Source organism: Pleurodeles waltl, chromosome 7 (assembly GCF_031143425.1).
Source record: "Pleurodeles waltl isolate 20211129_DDA chromosome 7, aPleWal1.hap1.20221129, whole genome shotgun sequence".
Taxonomy (NCBI): domain Eukaryota; kingdom Metazoa; phylum Chordata; class Amphibia; order Caudata; family Salamandridae; genus Pleurodeles; species Pleurodeles waltl.
Window position 1 is genome coordinate 1,035,084,802 of NC_090446.1, and position 15,315 is coordinate 1,035,100,116.

Here is a 15,315-nt window from a genome sequence, read left to right on the forward strand (position 1 = left end):
CAGACCACAAACAGTCTGCTGCAGAGGGTGGGCAAGGGGTGCAAACTACAGAAAGTAAAGTAGGTTCCTAGAGGCATCTACTTTGTGTTCCTGCTGCTGCCTCAATAATCCTGGGAGACTTGGGGTAGTGGAAGCTGTGACATGGGTACCAAAGGGCATGTGATGAATACCTACTGCTACCCCTGGACACAACGAGGTTGAAAAAAAGGTGGGAAACAGAATCAACCTTTCAACTGAAACACTGGGCAATAGGAACATCACTAGTAACTAAAGGCATCTAATAACTATTTAAACCCAGGCTAAGCATGAAAATATGCCTATTGGCTCATAGGAAACAAGATCAGCACAAACCACATCAGAACCACCACGAAACAATGGACAGAGGTGCATGCATTACTCCTCAACTACCATCAACTCTAAGGAATGGTCTACTTCTGGTGCATTCACAACTTGGGAACTGGGTGATCAATGTCTGGCCCACCATCAATACCAACAGGTAAAGGGAAAGAAACCTGCAACGTGCCATCAATGTGAATCCAGGTGCACAAGCAAAGACAATGGGCCACCAACAACTTGGAACCAAAAGCCCAGAGGGCTATATCAAATCCAGTTACAGGGATATGAAGTCAACCATTCACTGACAACCATAAAACTGGGAGCGAGGAAAACAGCAGGACATATTCAAGACCTAATGAATACCTGACATTGCTATAGACTGAACATAACCGTGTTGGGTTACCCATCCTACCTCTTTGATCTGCTGCAATCGCTCTTCAAGGCAGTCCATCGTCTCCTTCTCCTGCTTCAGCCTCTCAAGGCGGGAGATGAGCTCTGCAGCAAAAGCGGCTGGTTCCACAGGGGTCATCTCCTTGGGCAGGCGACTGGTCCTCTACACGGAAGGGAGACACAAAAAAGGGGCCATACATTAACAGTGCATCCAAGAGAGCAGAAGAAGCAAAAACATGAGCCGGAGCCTTAGCGGCGAAGCCAGGCAATCCAGCGCGTAACAGATGAAGCAGAGAGAGAGCACAGCCGGGCATGGCCAGCACCAGGTTTTTATCCTCCGCGTCCTGTGGCCTCATGGAGCGACATCCTCCCTGCCGGCACTCGCCTTCGGCGGGAGCAGTTGGTCGCACTCCGTGCAGCACTGCTTGTTCCCTCTGTAGTACAACCAGCCCATCAGTAGCTTACTCTGAAGTCGAGGATCTTCAAAGACTGTTGTCAAACATCAAAAAAAAAACTCCAGAGGTGGGGAGGGAGGGTGACTAACTCAAGGAATGAAAAAGGCGCCTATAAACAGAAAGGAGCTTGGAAAATTTAGAAAAAAAACATAAGATTGGGCAAAGAAAAAGAAGTCAAACAGCTCCAGATCAGAGGAGAAGTGGTAATTTATTTTCTGCCTACACACTGGGCACCTTTGAGGTAGTTTTGCCTCTTTGTCCTAGATCTTCCTCCTACCCTTCCTCGCTATCCCTTTGTACAAAAAAGAAAAGAAAAAAGCTGCTGCGGGCTGTAGTGATACACTGCTGAGCCAGGCTGCCTGCAGCAGAGCTATCAAGGGGAAACGGGAGCATTTCCAAATCGAGAATGAAATATGGGAAGGGGAAAGCGCAGCATCTTGGTATGAGGTGGCAGAACAGACAGAACTGTGCCTGCCTCCTCCACCCGCACACCACAACTTCCACAAGAGTGTAAAAAACACAAGCTGCCCGTGGCTGGCCAGGGCACATCAGCCCGGCGGACAGACGAGGTAGGGTCTGTTTTCGCTCTCTGGCAACCGCTTGGCTGCAGAAGTGATGCTGAGGGGAAAAACAGTGTGGAAGGGCGCCCGGCAGGAAGCCGTCAGCTGAACACAGGCCGGCTGTATTCAGAGAATGATCAAAGCACCAGCCGAGGGAGAAAGTCGATTTCCACGCCCCGGGACAAAATAATGTAATTTACAAGCCGGGTCTATAGAACATTCATTAAAAGAAGGCGGGGGATAAGAACAAGAAAGGGGGGACGAGCAGGCGGGAAATGTTATCCAACACTCCTGGTTGCTCAGGACAACTGTGGTCAGGGTGGGCCACACTGGACAAGGGACTGCGTGGAGTCGGGACCTCGCTACAGTCATTAATTAGAGACTCGAGGAGGCACATTTTAGGGTCACACGAAAACAGCCCTTGCCCACGCAGCCAAGATGGCAAAGGGCCACCGTTTCACCCTTTTCTGCTCATTCCATTTAGAGCCGCACTGAACACTGGCTAATAATACACTAGTCACTGTGGGCAATGGATTATTGGTAACCTTTTACAATAGCGCCTAATATCGATGTGTAGTTTTTTCACACACCCCCTTTAACTTCTGGCAGGTACACCAAACAAGACACAGAGAATAAAGACATCTGACCGGTCATAAAAACCTGGGTCAGGTGCATATCCTGGGTAATAACTGTTGTCTTCTAGGTCATCAATTAACATCTTAGTCACAGCTTCAGCTCATCTCAAGCCTAGTAATGCAATTTTCTGATTTATGGAAACCACATGCCACCCCGCTAGTCGATCACGCAAAGTTAAACGACTGCTTTCAAAACACGAGTTATTTGAATCCAAAAAGGGATTGGTGTGTAAAGGGGAGCCATTATTTAGGTTTTGTTCCCCAAGGGTTTGCCCCGTGGACGGGATCCTATACAATTTCGTGGAATCTGCATGTTTGCTGTATCATTTTGTTAGGTGACCCGGGGTTCAGCACTCACTCTCCCTAAGTGCCAAGTACCTACTTGGTATCTACTTCCAAGTATCTAAGGGGGTGGCGTATAATATGCAACAAGGGGGTTGTGGGTGTCTGGTCACTCGCACCCACCAACATAACAGCAACATGCCTGCGCTATCAGCAGAATTGAGGGTGTCAGGTGCCGAGATCCCGCTGCCAATTACTTTTCAACAATGAACAAGTGACCTACGTCGATTACAAAATGAAATAACCTGGTCGGAAGGCAGCGGGTAAGACACAACAGTTCGCTGGATGCATAAAATGAACGCCCTGGAGCTGCTCTTTCACTGTCTTGTGCTGCTTCTGTTCCAGCAGCGTCAGGCAGCATCTTTAAACACATATTGAATGCCATTGCCGACTGAGTGGATTTGCCTTTTCTTGGAACATCTCCCCTTCTTTTCTAGGTCTTTTTGCGAACCACATTAGTTGTCTCGGCTACTGGATGGCTGACATATTTCAGAGATGTCTTCACAACAGTGTCCAAACTTTTGTGATTTCCTTGCGAGTCAATGTTCTCAGTGGGAAAGGGAATTAGAGAAGAGCTGTATTACTGACACCCCCATCTCCCAGATCAGGGCACTGATTGCCAAAGTGGGACCAATCAGTTGTTACTGATAATACATTTTTTAAAAAGCATCAAAATGGGAACTTGTGAGTCACCTTTTTAAATCCCACACTAACCAAAGTCTATTTTTAGATAACTTCTAAAGCAGTAATGGAGAACAGCAACGGGATTGCTGTGAATGTGGGGTCTATATACTGGTATCCTTAGATCTACTATGCTGTTTTGCCTGAAAATGCATCTCCTTCCCCTTGAAATGGTAAACATACGTGTCCAAGCAGATGGAGAAACGGTTCCTCCTAAAGTCCCAGAAAAGGCATGGCCCCCCAATATGAACTTCTAAAAATCAGCTTGCATTTTGCACCCATTTTAATTGTTATGTGATAATGGTCAGGGCAGATATGGACGTAGGAATCTAATGAACGCTTTTTACATCCTCGGTAGCCTCTCTATTGGAATAATGGGCTCAAAACATACACATTTACAGTTACAACTCGGCAGATATGACTTTTTGGTTTAACAATCCCTAACCACGAGTGTTTGACTTACTGGAAAATGAGGTAGAGACACTTGGCCATTGGCCTTCACACTGCGCTGCATTGCCCGTTGGATGTGTTTCCGGCTGGCGAGTCGATGAGGTGGCATTTCATCTCTGAAACATTAAAAGAAACGCTATGTCAGACCAAACCTTACCGAAGTTCTTTAAAAAAATGGCTCAATCTCACACTTATCCTTATTTTAGAAGCTGCCCAAACAGCTACATTACACGGTTCCTGAATCATCTAAAGTATCATGTGCTAAAACCTGCTGCTCAGTGCTTCAGATTTTGGAGGGGGAAGTGCCACTTTGAAGGAACAGGAGATGGCTTAGGAATAAATTCATGATTACGGTTTAATACCACTCTCTAGCCAACAGACCAAGTCTCCGTCCTTGGATAACTCACTCACCGGCCACCATGTGGTTGATTGAAATGGCTGTCACCCAATGGCCATGTGATCCTACTCAAAAGATGGATACTTCAGCAACAATTGAAAGCTGTAGTTGGTTTTAAACTATTGGTCCTATCAGCCTTACATAGAGTAATGAACCCATGGCACTTAACCACATTCCAAGGTCAGGCCGCTCTTCAACATTGAGTCCTAATTGATTTTCATTTATTTTCTGACATCCCTATGTGGATTACAACAAGAGCTGGACATGAAACATGCAGCCCTACAGAAGAACTGTCATGGCTTTCAGTTTACCAAATTAGTGGAAAGTTGATGTGGGGCCAGCTGACCAACTCAGAATCAGCGAGTTAAATTGTGAATTCCTCCCCTTTTACAAGGAAGGTTCAGAGTCTTAAGCACTGTTTGTAAATATTAACTTGACACAGTCCAAAAAGTATTAGCTATTGGAAGGCCATGACTGCTGTATCTGAGACAGTAAAATGCAGCTGTGTTACAACTGGTGCCACCCTTTGCATCCGCTTGGAGGGGTGCAAGGTTTCTGGCTGCATTGGAAAACCTGTTCCTAGAGAAGTAGTGCATCCCATAAGTCCGCGTTACAGGAACACAGAACTGTCACCTCTTGGCAATGCAAAGCATTCTGGGATCATCAGAGTTGATTCGTTATAATCAGCCCAGCTAACAGGACAAGGTGAAATGGTACACCGATTTGCAGAACAAACTGGCAACACTTCACCACATGTCTCCAACTTAAAAAGCCCTGTAAGAAACCCAACCGAAAGGTGGACAATGTCGTTCCTGTAGGGTCAGCTCAACACTAGTTTTTGTAGGTTATCCAGGAGAAAAGCGCATGTCCTTACTCAAAACAACACCTCATTTACACAGTCAATGACAACCTGACCAGGATCCAGCCCTCCGAAACCCACGTTAGAAATTGATACCATACACCATATGCAAAAAAAATAGCATTGAAATATCCAGTGTCCTGTGCAGAAAATTAAAAAAGCTTGTCAAACAAGCCTGCCTGCTCGGAAAGCCCATCCCACACATCAAACATAAGTTAGTCTAATCACAACACATTACAATGGGAGTCAGCCAACAATCTCCCAGCATCCTTACTCGATGTCTTTCTGTAGTGTACGTCTGTGAAGCTAGAAGTGAAAAACAACGAGCCGATGAGCTCCTCCACAAGTGAGGCGCCCACAGATGACGCGCTTCATCAGACGAGAGCCGTCTGGCACGCTGCCCACACGTTACTGGGGCGCACTGGTGTGAACTCAGCTGCCACTGCAGAAGAGCCAATTACCTCGGCCTTTTGACTCAGGCAGGGCCTGGCCCTACCTGCGTGAAGTTGCACGGCCCCTTTGAAACATCAGACGCCCGCGCGCGCGCAGCCACTCCCGGCCTAATTTGGCAGCGGGTCTATAAGCGCGCGCCGCTCGCTCTGATCTCGCCAACATCAAAAGCGTGGTTTGTGAGATAAGGTAATGTTTGAAGTTCACTCAGCGCGGTCCCCTGGGTCCCGGCTAAATCCATAAATAAGACGCACGAGAGGGGGTCCGAGTTTAAATCAACCCTTCCCTCAATCCCGCCTTTATCAAGAAAGGGGGGTGCAGCCTGCACGCAGTTTTATGGACATTAGAGATATCCAAAAATCAAATTGATCTCTGGAGGGGGGTTGAAGGTCTTTTATGTTTTGGCAACTGCAGTGTTGTGGCCACGGCGAAGGGCCTGCAGTTTTCCTAACTCATGCAGTTCCAGTTACCCTCTCATGAGTACAAACGCGGTTTAAAGATATCCAGCAGAACGAACACATATTTACGGTTTCGCATCTGTCGGAAATGTGTACCTAGGGACAGGCCATCCCTTCCATGGTTTAAAACCAGCAACTAGGACAAAATAGAGGGTACTACTTGCCTTGACTGCACAACATCCTCCTAACCTTGTCTTTTAAAATTGCAGCTTATTTATTTTTTGTAGTTTAAAATCGTTCGCGTATGATAGGCAACAGAAAAGTCACAATCTTTCACCAACAGTCAATGCTATACCGTGCGTCGCGTTCTAACCACCCGACAAGAAACGCTGCTTAAACCCTGGGCTCACCGGTTTCATGGGGCTGTGGGAGTGCAGAGAGTGACCCCTTTTGCTACAGAGGAGTTGCTTTTGATTTCTCATACAAGGGAGCATAGCGCCCGCAGATCTTCCAACTCCCAACCACCTCTAAATCTATCGGGGGTGGAGGTGATTGTCTTGAGCAGGAGTGATACTCAAAATACAGTGTAACTTGATTATGGTGTTGCAGTCGATTCAAACCAACCCAAAAATGGGGCGGTTGCCTGATGTCTACTGAACAAAGCATATGAAGCATGGGTTGGCGTTTCAACTGTTACGCATTAGAATTCATGTGAATTTCAAAAGATTGGCTACATTACAGACTGTCCATTCAGCAAGTGGGTAACTTGGACTGGTGTACATATTTGACATTTAGACCCGGACAGAATTTCACAAATCAATCCCCATGACTTGCAGAACACCCTCCAGGGTTTCCCATGTAAGTCTATATCCCAGAAATGCAGGCATGCATGCAGTACCCCAGGATCTTGATTTTATTGAAAAATGACAAGTCTGTAGTCCTGGGGGCTTCTCTCCACGTTCACTAGTTTAATGGGTGGAGAGAGGGTATGCATGATGGTACAGGAGTGTTGTAAACCCCAGGGCCAGGTTGGCGTTCAGTTGGTTCTCATTCACAAGGCCTTGTGCTGAAATTAACCATTCTTGCATTGACAGGGAAAATGTTGTAGCAGAACCCTCTAGGCCCCTCAAAAGTGGAGGGACCTCCACCCCTAACACAACATCAATGGCAATGTGCAGCCACCAGCTCCAAAGAATTACTGCCAGCAATAAGCACTCTAGAGGGTTAAAGTGGACACACATTATTGTAGAGTTCAATTTTGGGAAATTTGTGCACCTCTGTCTATACGTTTGTTTCCGACTAAATAAAATGTGGATGTAGTAAGCAACCCTACACAACAGCAGAAAGATTAAGAGAAAAAAACGCAAACAGCTGTCCACTCCAAAAACATCTCAGCTTGTGGCTAACCAGCCAAGCGTCCACAGGCTTCCCACCGCTGCCACAGCCTTGGTGAGCACCACACAGAAACCGCTAGGTCCATTTCATTCTCTGCCGTAAGAGAACTACCACTGACTAGTTGTAGTGGCTTCCAAGGTTGCCTGCCACTCCCTCGCCTGCTGTAAGCTCTCCTGAACTAACAATAACCTGAAAGTGATTCGGCAAAGCTTCCACGCAGTCAACTTAAAGTTTTTGTAGGCTGCACTCAACTGCGACAGGCCCGCCACAGGCCAGGCTGCGAAAGAGGACATTTTATCCCGGGCCTGCGAATCCCAGGTGACCCCAAAGTGGCCAGAAGTGACTAACCCCCGCAAATGTTCCGTTGACACATGATCAAATGGGAGTCGGGCCAGGCCGGGCCCCGGCATGAGTCAGCCGGCTTTCAAGCAGGGCCAGTACCGTCCAATAAACCGTGTGCGCCTGGGACGGCAGAACAGTTTCTTCCGCCACGGTATCAGTTCGAAAAAACGCACATGTGCTGGCCAAACATCTGTATTCTCTATTTATTCTTCTGCTAGAGTCTGTGGGTTCGCTGGAATGAAAAGCCCTGCCTTTGATCTGAATTAGGATCTGAACATCGTGCAACAACTTTGGTTGCCTCGAGAGAGGGGGGAAATCGTTTGAACCTCCGCGCGTTATGCAACCCCATGAAAAAGTATACTGAAAAGAATTGGCCCGTCCCCTGCAAGGCCTAGTTAATGGACACGTTTTTGGGTTTGAAAGTATGAATTTCTGGCATTCCTACATTTTGCAATATCCGTCATCTGGTCTCAGTTTCGTTGCCAGCGGGCAGACATCCAGACACAAACCAACACATGATACGAGATGGCGGCCAACCACCGGGGCCGTGTCTGTCGGGATCCGAACCAGGCTCCCGACACCAAATGCTATCAACTGTCGACATAAAGAGCAGACAAGTGGGAAGGCATAAGGCACCTTAATTAAACCTGTGATGGGGCCACGTGGGTGGTAATCACCCACGTGCAATACCCCCCACTCTCCGAACACCTCGTCCTTCCGCGTTTTAATATCTAGCTGGCTTCATATAAATGATTCGTCTTTTGCAAGACTTGCCGTCATCACGAGCAATTTTTTTTCAAAATGAAGATTTTCTGGAGGTGCTCAGACACCATCTTAGGCCAAGGCTGCAGAAGTGGTATTCAGAGCGTATCACACACTACACACCAGTGGCACACTAAAGCTTTTGATATGACACTACATACCAGCGGCTCCCTAAAACTTGCGACATGACATGGACTCCTTTTAAAGACGTCTTTGACTGAGAGGCACGTCTCAAGAGTTGCGTTGAGACTGTGTGCTTTTGCTTGAACTCTCAGAACCTAACACTGTTTTTCTTGAATAAAAGATCGAATACGTAGATCTTGTGCTGTCTGTTTAGGACAACATTGTTTTATAAAAGACCACAGCTTAGGGCCATGCTTTTGTCACTTTACTATTCCCCGCCTCGCCTTAACACCATCAGTGCAATTGATATGTAGCGATCATTATATTCCTTCTCATCAGGATCCAGTTCCATAGGTCTTCAGAATTGTCTCAGTGTGAATATTAGGGCCAGCAGAAGGGATCAGATGTACACTTGTGCCCATCTAAGGAAAATCACATGGCTGCTGTACCAATTGAAGATGATGGTCGCAGTCAAAACGAAACCTTACTTAGGTTTGAGGAGACTGGGGTTCTTAAAGTTCACTCCCTCTGAAGGCGGTTTAGGACTGGGGGAAATATAATTTGCATGTCAGGCAGCGCCACTGATCTGCGGTGGGCCACTCTGGATTTCCAGAGTCATGAGCTTAACAAAGACTTCCCGTTTCCTGATAAGCCAGCCCATTTCCAAACTAAAAGACAAATTTGACAAAGGCGCATGGCTGAGAAGGGTTCAAAATGTTACATATTGACATGTGAGGCCTCCGTCACTGGAGGGTGCGGCACTGATTAGCCAGTGACGTGTCAGTACTTACACACTGCTGTCCGTCATGGACATGGAGTCATCCGTCATAGCATCACTGGAGACCTCGCTGTCGTTGGCGCTTGTGGCTGGTGCGAAGACATGGCCAGAGTTCACATGGTATGGATTCACTGGATCATTTCTTTTAAAGGACCTGGAGGGAAGGAGAAGAATATGTCAGAAAACAAGCTTCCTTGTGAGGCAAAGCACAACTCAAGAAAGTTGAATAAGAGAGAGGCAAAACAATGATTCAGATCCCGACAGGCTCCCTGCAGCCCTCACAACTCCTCGTGTGTCTACCCAAACCTCTCAATAGCTAGGGAATCACAAAATGGCAAACTCTTGCTTGATGTCTTTTGTGGTGCACTCCACACTACCTTAAACCCCTTACCTGAATATCACATCAGGCCCAGCCATTACCTCGAGGTGCCTCCACGAACACCCAAGCTGGCTGGGACTGACATCACAACAGCAAATCTTTCCACTGGAAGTCAAGTCATAGTGGATGGAGCGGGCATGTCAATGTGGTGCCAACCACTGGAAGGTGGCTGAGGTTGTGGCATTCTACCGCAGATTACGTTTCAACTGCGCAGCATATACCACAACAGGGTTCTGAATGTGGTGTCCCGGGGTGAGGGTGTATCTGCATTGCACAGGTTCGGTTGTGGAGTTTTAAACAACCCTCAACTTGTCCAAATCCAAATCAAGCCGGAGAGATGAAAGCTCTGTGATCTGTTACACTACTTTCCTCTTCCTTGGTCCCAAAAGAAAACCTGTGGATAGTGAATAAGTGCGGGACAGGCAGAGCCCGGGTGGTGCACAACACAACCCTACACGCCAGCCAACAGAACTCAACAGTGGTGTTTTTTTATATATAATAATCCTAGGGTGACCCGCTTCTTGAAAGGGATGCCTTCTTCACATGTCCAGTCCCGATTTATCTCCAAGCAACAAAAAAAAGAAAAACTATAAAAAACACCAGGGTAGGGGTTAAACATGAGGAAGATACGACGGATAATAGGGAGGGACAGTGGAAAGCTGGTGATCCGAATGGGTCTGTGAGGAGAGAGCATACAATATGCAGAGGTCCCCACTCGTTTCCAGGTGGATACAAAGTATGCTGTTTAATGGAGTGTGGTTCGGGGTTGCGAAGCACAGGCACCTAACAATGGTTTCCTTAGGATCTGGGTGGGGGTGAATTTCTCAGTTGGGGGGGGGGGGGGTATTTTTTAAATGAAGCAAACATTTACTTGCCTGTGCACTCCTACTAATATGCATACTTTGTTCAGTGTGAGTGTGGTGGGGTTCGCTGGGGCAGGCAAATTACACTTAACATATCCATTATATACTAACCCCCCCCCCCCTTTTAATATCGTGTGTGTGCACATATAATAAAGTCCCAGCATGCAAAGTGCTGATAGCTATGTGCCAATCTGTGTCGGTGAAGCTGGGTTCATGCAGGGGCTTTCGTAGTGTACACAGTACTAACCAGTTATTAGCAGCCCGTTAGGATCATACTTACACCACGAGAACGGTCTACAAGTGCCAAGAAGTAAAGCGCTGTTGGTTGAGAAGATGGAACGTATCATTTGGGGCATAAAGCCGCTTGTCGACACAACAATGTGTAGTATATCACACATGCCAAGTGCCCCCGTACTTTTTTACGTGAAATTGTTAGCCAGAATCTAATTACGTCCTGGGGCTTGTAATTTCACGTTGTGCGCGCGAGCGCAAACATCCCGGCATCTAAAGTGCTGTCTGGTCGTACGGCACATGTATGGAGGTCTCATGGCCCTGGTGACAGACAGGTGTCTGTTGAAAAGAACAGGACAGCTGCCTCGATGGGGCGCAGCCCTTCTTCGCCTCGCTACACGTCTCCTTTATTTACCCCTTGCCCCTAGGGTGCCCACTTTCGCCCTCTTTGTACGGGCACTGGATCCCCGCGAGTGCTGCCACTGCGTAGCATTCCTCTGGCAGGAAAAACGGGAGGCCTTAGGAAAGGGGGCCTAAGCAGAGAAATGTGGAGCGCGGGGGCGGATGGGAAGGGGCTCTCGGGTGTGATCAGTCCTTGTTCTGCTACAGCAGCCTGGCTGAGCCGTGCAGGCCTCACTCGAGGTGGACTTTTGCACGAGAGACTGAGCGAGTGGGGTCGCTGAGATTTCTTAAAATCGAGTGTGATGCCTCTGAATAGTCCGCTGGCTCCCTTCATCCCAGCAGGACACCGTCTATCCAAGCCCAGAGAGTTTATCTCATTGGCCTCACTAAGGATAACACACCTGGAAGATACGCCTGGGCCTCAAAGCAATGCGTCCTGGTCAGGCGAAACTGCTACTTCTGAAGTTCTGCAGGGCTGGGGCAGCCAAGCGCCTATGCAAAGCCTTTCAACGACGGCCCGGTGGCCCAGTGCTTCTAGCCCAGGCCTTGCAGGGAGGGGTCTGGGGCACAGACCCGGCTGGACCACGCCACCCTTCCAACACGGGCAAGATGAAAACATAACCGCGAACGGACAACGCACGAAACCCATCAGATCAAAAGTGGACTTGATAAAGTCTTAAAACGAGAGCAGATCACATAAAGCATACTGCTCCAACAGCAAACATACAAATGTGCGGTCATAAACATTCCCCTACATCTTTACACAGCGAAATCAAACTGGAAACATAGACTAGGATTTTGCAGAAACATCGAACTCGTATTTTACTTTCAAAAAGGTGCCTCCTCATTACCCAACAACAACAAACTGCTAGTGACTGACCTACGAAGGATGAAAAGCTTAGCCAGTCCAACCTACTAAGTGACAGTCAAGCAGCAGATATGTACACAGTGGCTCCATTAGCGCCCACATTAGCATAATAACCACTGCATTTAAAATACTTTCCCTCCAAAGCATATTAGCATCAATATGTATATAAATAAATACAATAATGAAAAGTAGGAGGAAGCTCACGCAAAAGGCTCCTTCGGTGTGATGGCGCCCTCTGCGTGAAACAGGCGGAAAGGCGCTACTGCAGGGTGACAGGTGGAAAGAAACGGGATGGGAATACAAGTTCGACGTGTCGTGAATAGTTTCTCAATCCTTGTAACTGATCCAAACCCCCCCCCCCCCCCCCCATCTCCCCCAACACTTTAACATCAGTGACCATAAACGACACCAGCAAGCATGGTATTGTTTCAGAGAGAGGGCAAGAACAGTATGCAACAGCAGGAAGAAATACAGGTATTCAGTGTGATAAAGTCTGGTACAGACAGCGCAGAGAAGTGATGCAGAGAGATCAGGGGCAGAGCTGGAGACCGCCCGCGTGCTATTGAAATCAAAGAACTTAGCAGTCTGGACTGGCAGCCAAACAAAGTAAGATGCTCAGACGAGCGTGATGCGCGCTACAGTTATTGAGATGGTGAACAGACACCTTTCTCCAGTCTTACAGCCTCTGCAATCGCAGAGCAGCGCTCACATCCATCGCACTTGTTCACATTTCCCAGAAAACAGGGGCGCTGCTTTCTAGGGTTACCTTCTGAAGAGAGACTGAACTAGGGAGCTCCAGTCGTGGCTTCTTCGCCTGTGTAATAAGATCTGACCCTGGACAAATCTCTCTCCAAGTGTTCTCTGTACAAACAAACATGTCGCTGTATTATGCATCACAGCTGTGAACCACTTATACAACATTACATCCTGGAAGCTGGAATTCAGCCGGGAGGAGGGGGTGTCGAGGCGTCAGAAGTTTGCAAATTGGACCAATAAAGCTTAAAAGCTACTACCCAGGTTGCGCCGTAACACTTTTTCTAACACGGGTCCAAAGATGCAAAAACATGTGGATCTGCGCCCGCAAACTAACTGTGCCTTGAAGACGAGCTCCGCGGGCACTGCGCCTCGATGCAAGGATGGGAGCGCAGCATCTCGGGTGGGTTCCTTTGGAGCTCTGACAGGACAGGAAGCTCTTGGAGCCAGCAGAGGGCCATGTGCGAGCGCGAGCAGGAGGCAGCGTACTCACTGGTGTGATACTACCCGGAGGAGGAGGGGGCGAGGAGGGAGTAATGGGACGCAGATGAGCCCCACCTCTGACTGTATCAAATCAAAGCCAGCGGGAAACCAGCGCTGCCCAGCTGCACCCTGAGATCAGGACTGTCTAATATTACCACCCCCTTCCCGAGCAGCCGACATGAAAGCATGCAAGACTTTTTGTTCAGGGTTGTCTAAAAGAGAAAAAAATCAGAAACTAACTCAACAACTTTGAAATCCGAGCCCTGAACTACTGTCACAAGTAAAACGTTCTTTTTATTTTTAGTTTCCCATGTTTACCCGGTCGACCTAGGGGACACATTTGGATAATCAGCTGAAGCTACGGCCATGCAATTGACAATGAGCCAGGGCAGATGTTTCTTTTTTGCCGAGGGTGGAGAATTGGGGTATTGAGTCTCCCCATTACACCGATACTGACGCATTAGGTCATATTTTCAAATGTGTGCAGTGATGTCTGAATAAGGCTCTTCGCTCAGAGGATCATTCCCTGCCCTTTCTATGCTCAACAAACGGCGCACAGGAACTCCCCAGACGCATCCACCCGCCACATACCCCAGCCTGCCAGAGCAACCATCCCAAACAGTATCCGGGTCCACTGCTCCCTGGTGGCTGCCGCAGGCCTCTGGAATTAATGCAACCTTTATACCCCGAAGGAAGGGGCCCTCTTTCTATTCACTGCTCAAGACAACCCAAAACAAAAAAATTGGGTCTCTTCCAGTCTACACTCTACTTTAATATCGCCACTTTGGATCCCTATTCCAGACTCCTGGTCAGGCCTGTTGTCTGTGAGACGTGCAGTTCCTCTCATACACCCCGCAGCTTCCCAGACTGCCTCCACTGTGCCTGCATCCTTGTGGAGATGTGAGCCCCACCCCGCACCTGACACATTACTGCTCGCCACACTGGTGAGCCGCGCAGTGATGAAACACCGGACAACAGGTTACACTACAGCCACAAACAGCAGAGGAACAACCGTAAAGCTGAAAGCATGCCAGTCAACCTCACCTGTACGCGTTCTCCAGCGCCTCTGCTGCCCTCAGGTCTGCGGTGGCCCTCAGCGCCTTGCTGGACAGGCCCAGGGCCGAGGGCAGGCTCTTATTCCGCAGCTCCACGCAGCTCCACTCTTCCTCCTCATTCAAGGTGGGCAGGTAGCCGCACACCACCTTGAGGCGGCCCAGCTCGGCGATGTGCGCGTAGGCGGGGTTCTCGCCGCCACTGCGTACGTACTCGAGGTAGATGTCGGAGGTCAGGAACATCTGGTAGGCGTTGTCCTCCATGGAGGTCTGGACCTCCGTCTGCGCCTGGTCGAAGGTCGTGGAGTCGATGGTGGCCCTCTTCAAGCTGTCCTTGATGAAGGTCTTGGTGGCAGGCTTCAGCTGCTTGGAGACCACGCTGTTGTTCTCCACGTACCGCTTGTAGATGGCCTTGGCCACCCGCCACGTCTTGGCATCCTTGATGTCCATCTGCCGGAAACCATTGCAGGCGAACCAGAAGTCTAAGCTGTCCACGCACTTCTCCCGCTCCAAGAAGGTCCGGTAGAGCTGGGCCCCATCCTGGTCGCTCAGCAGTGAGTGCAGGGACTTGGTCCACCTGGAGAGGGGTGAATCCGGGGAGGCGCTGCCCTCGGGCTCCCCCAGCCCGTCCTCATTCCTCCGGGGCGTGGAGGAGAGCGGCATGGCCTTGGCGAAGCCGCCTTGGCTTCTGGTGGCCAGTGGCGGCGGTGGGCATGGCGTCTCCTCACCCCCTGGCACAGGGGGGCGCGGGGCGTCCTCGCGGAAGCTGCTGCTGGGATCTGGGAGGCGAGTGCCCAGCACAGCACTAATCATGGCTCTCGCGAGTCCTTTATTGTGCGTCCTTTTTTTCAAGTTCCACAGTGATCTGGGCCCCGTCTCTCCCTCCCCTCTTCAAGTCAGCAGGGATCCTTCGGAGCCTTCTCCGTTCTGA

The 15,315-nt window shown here is 48.9% G+C and overlaps 1 protein-coding gene across 4 annotated transcripts in view; it reads right to left on the bottom strand.

The window, feature by feature from the left end:
• Positions 1-15,315, bottom strand: part of AXIN2 (axin 2) — a 33,815-nt gene that overhangs the window by 12,598 nt on the left and 5,902 nt on the right. For all 4 annotated transcript variants that reach the window (XR_011194182.1, XR_011194181.1, XM_069199878.1 and 1 more), the window contains exons 2-5: positions 14,377-15,311; positions 9,367-9,507; positions 3,863-3,965; positions 749-889 (exon numbers count right to left, since the gene is read on the bottom strand). Coding sequence is in view for 2 of the 4 variants with exons in the window: in XM_069199878.1 (XP_069055979.1) it covers positions 749-889; positions 3,863-3,965; positions 9,367-9,507; positions 14,377-15,197 (1,206 nt within the window). In the remaining 2 variants the exon portion in view is untranslated. The remainder of the gene's footprint in view (positions 1-748; positions 890-3,862; positions 3,966-9,366; positions 9,508-14,376; positions 15,312-15,315) is intronic.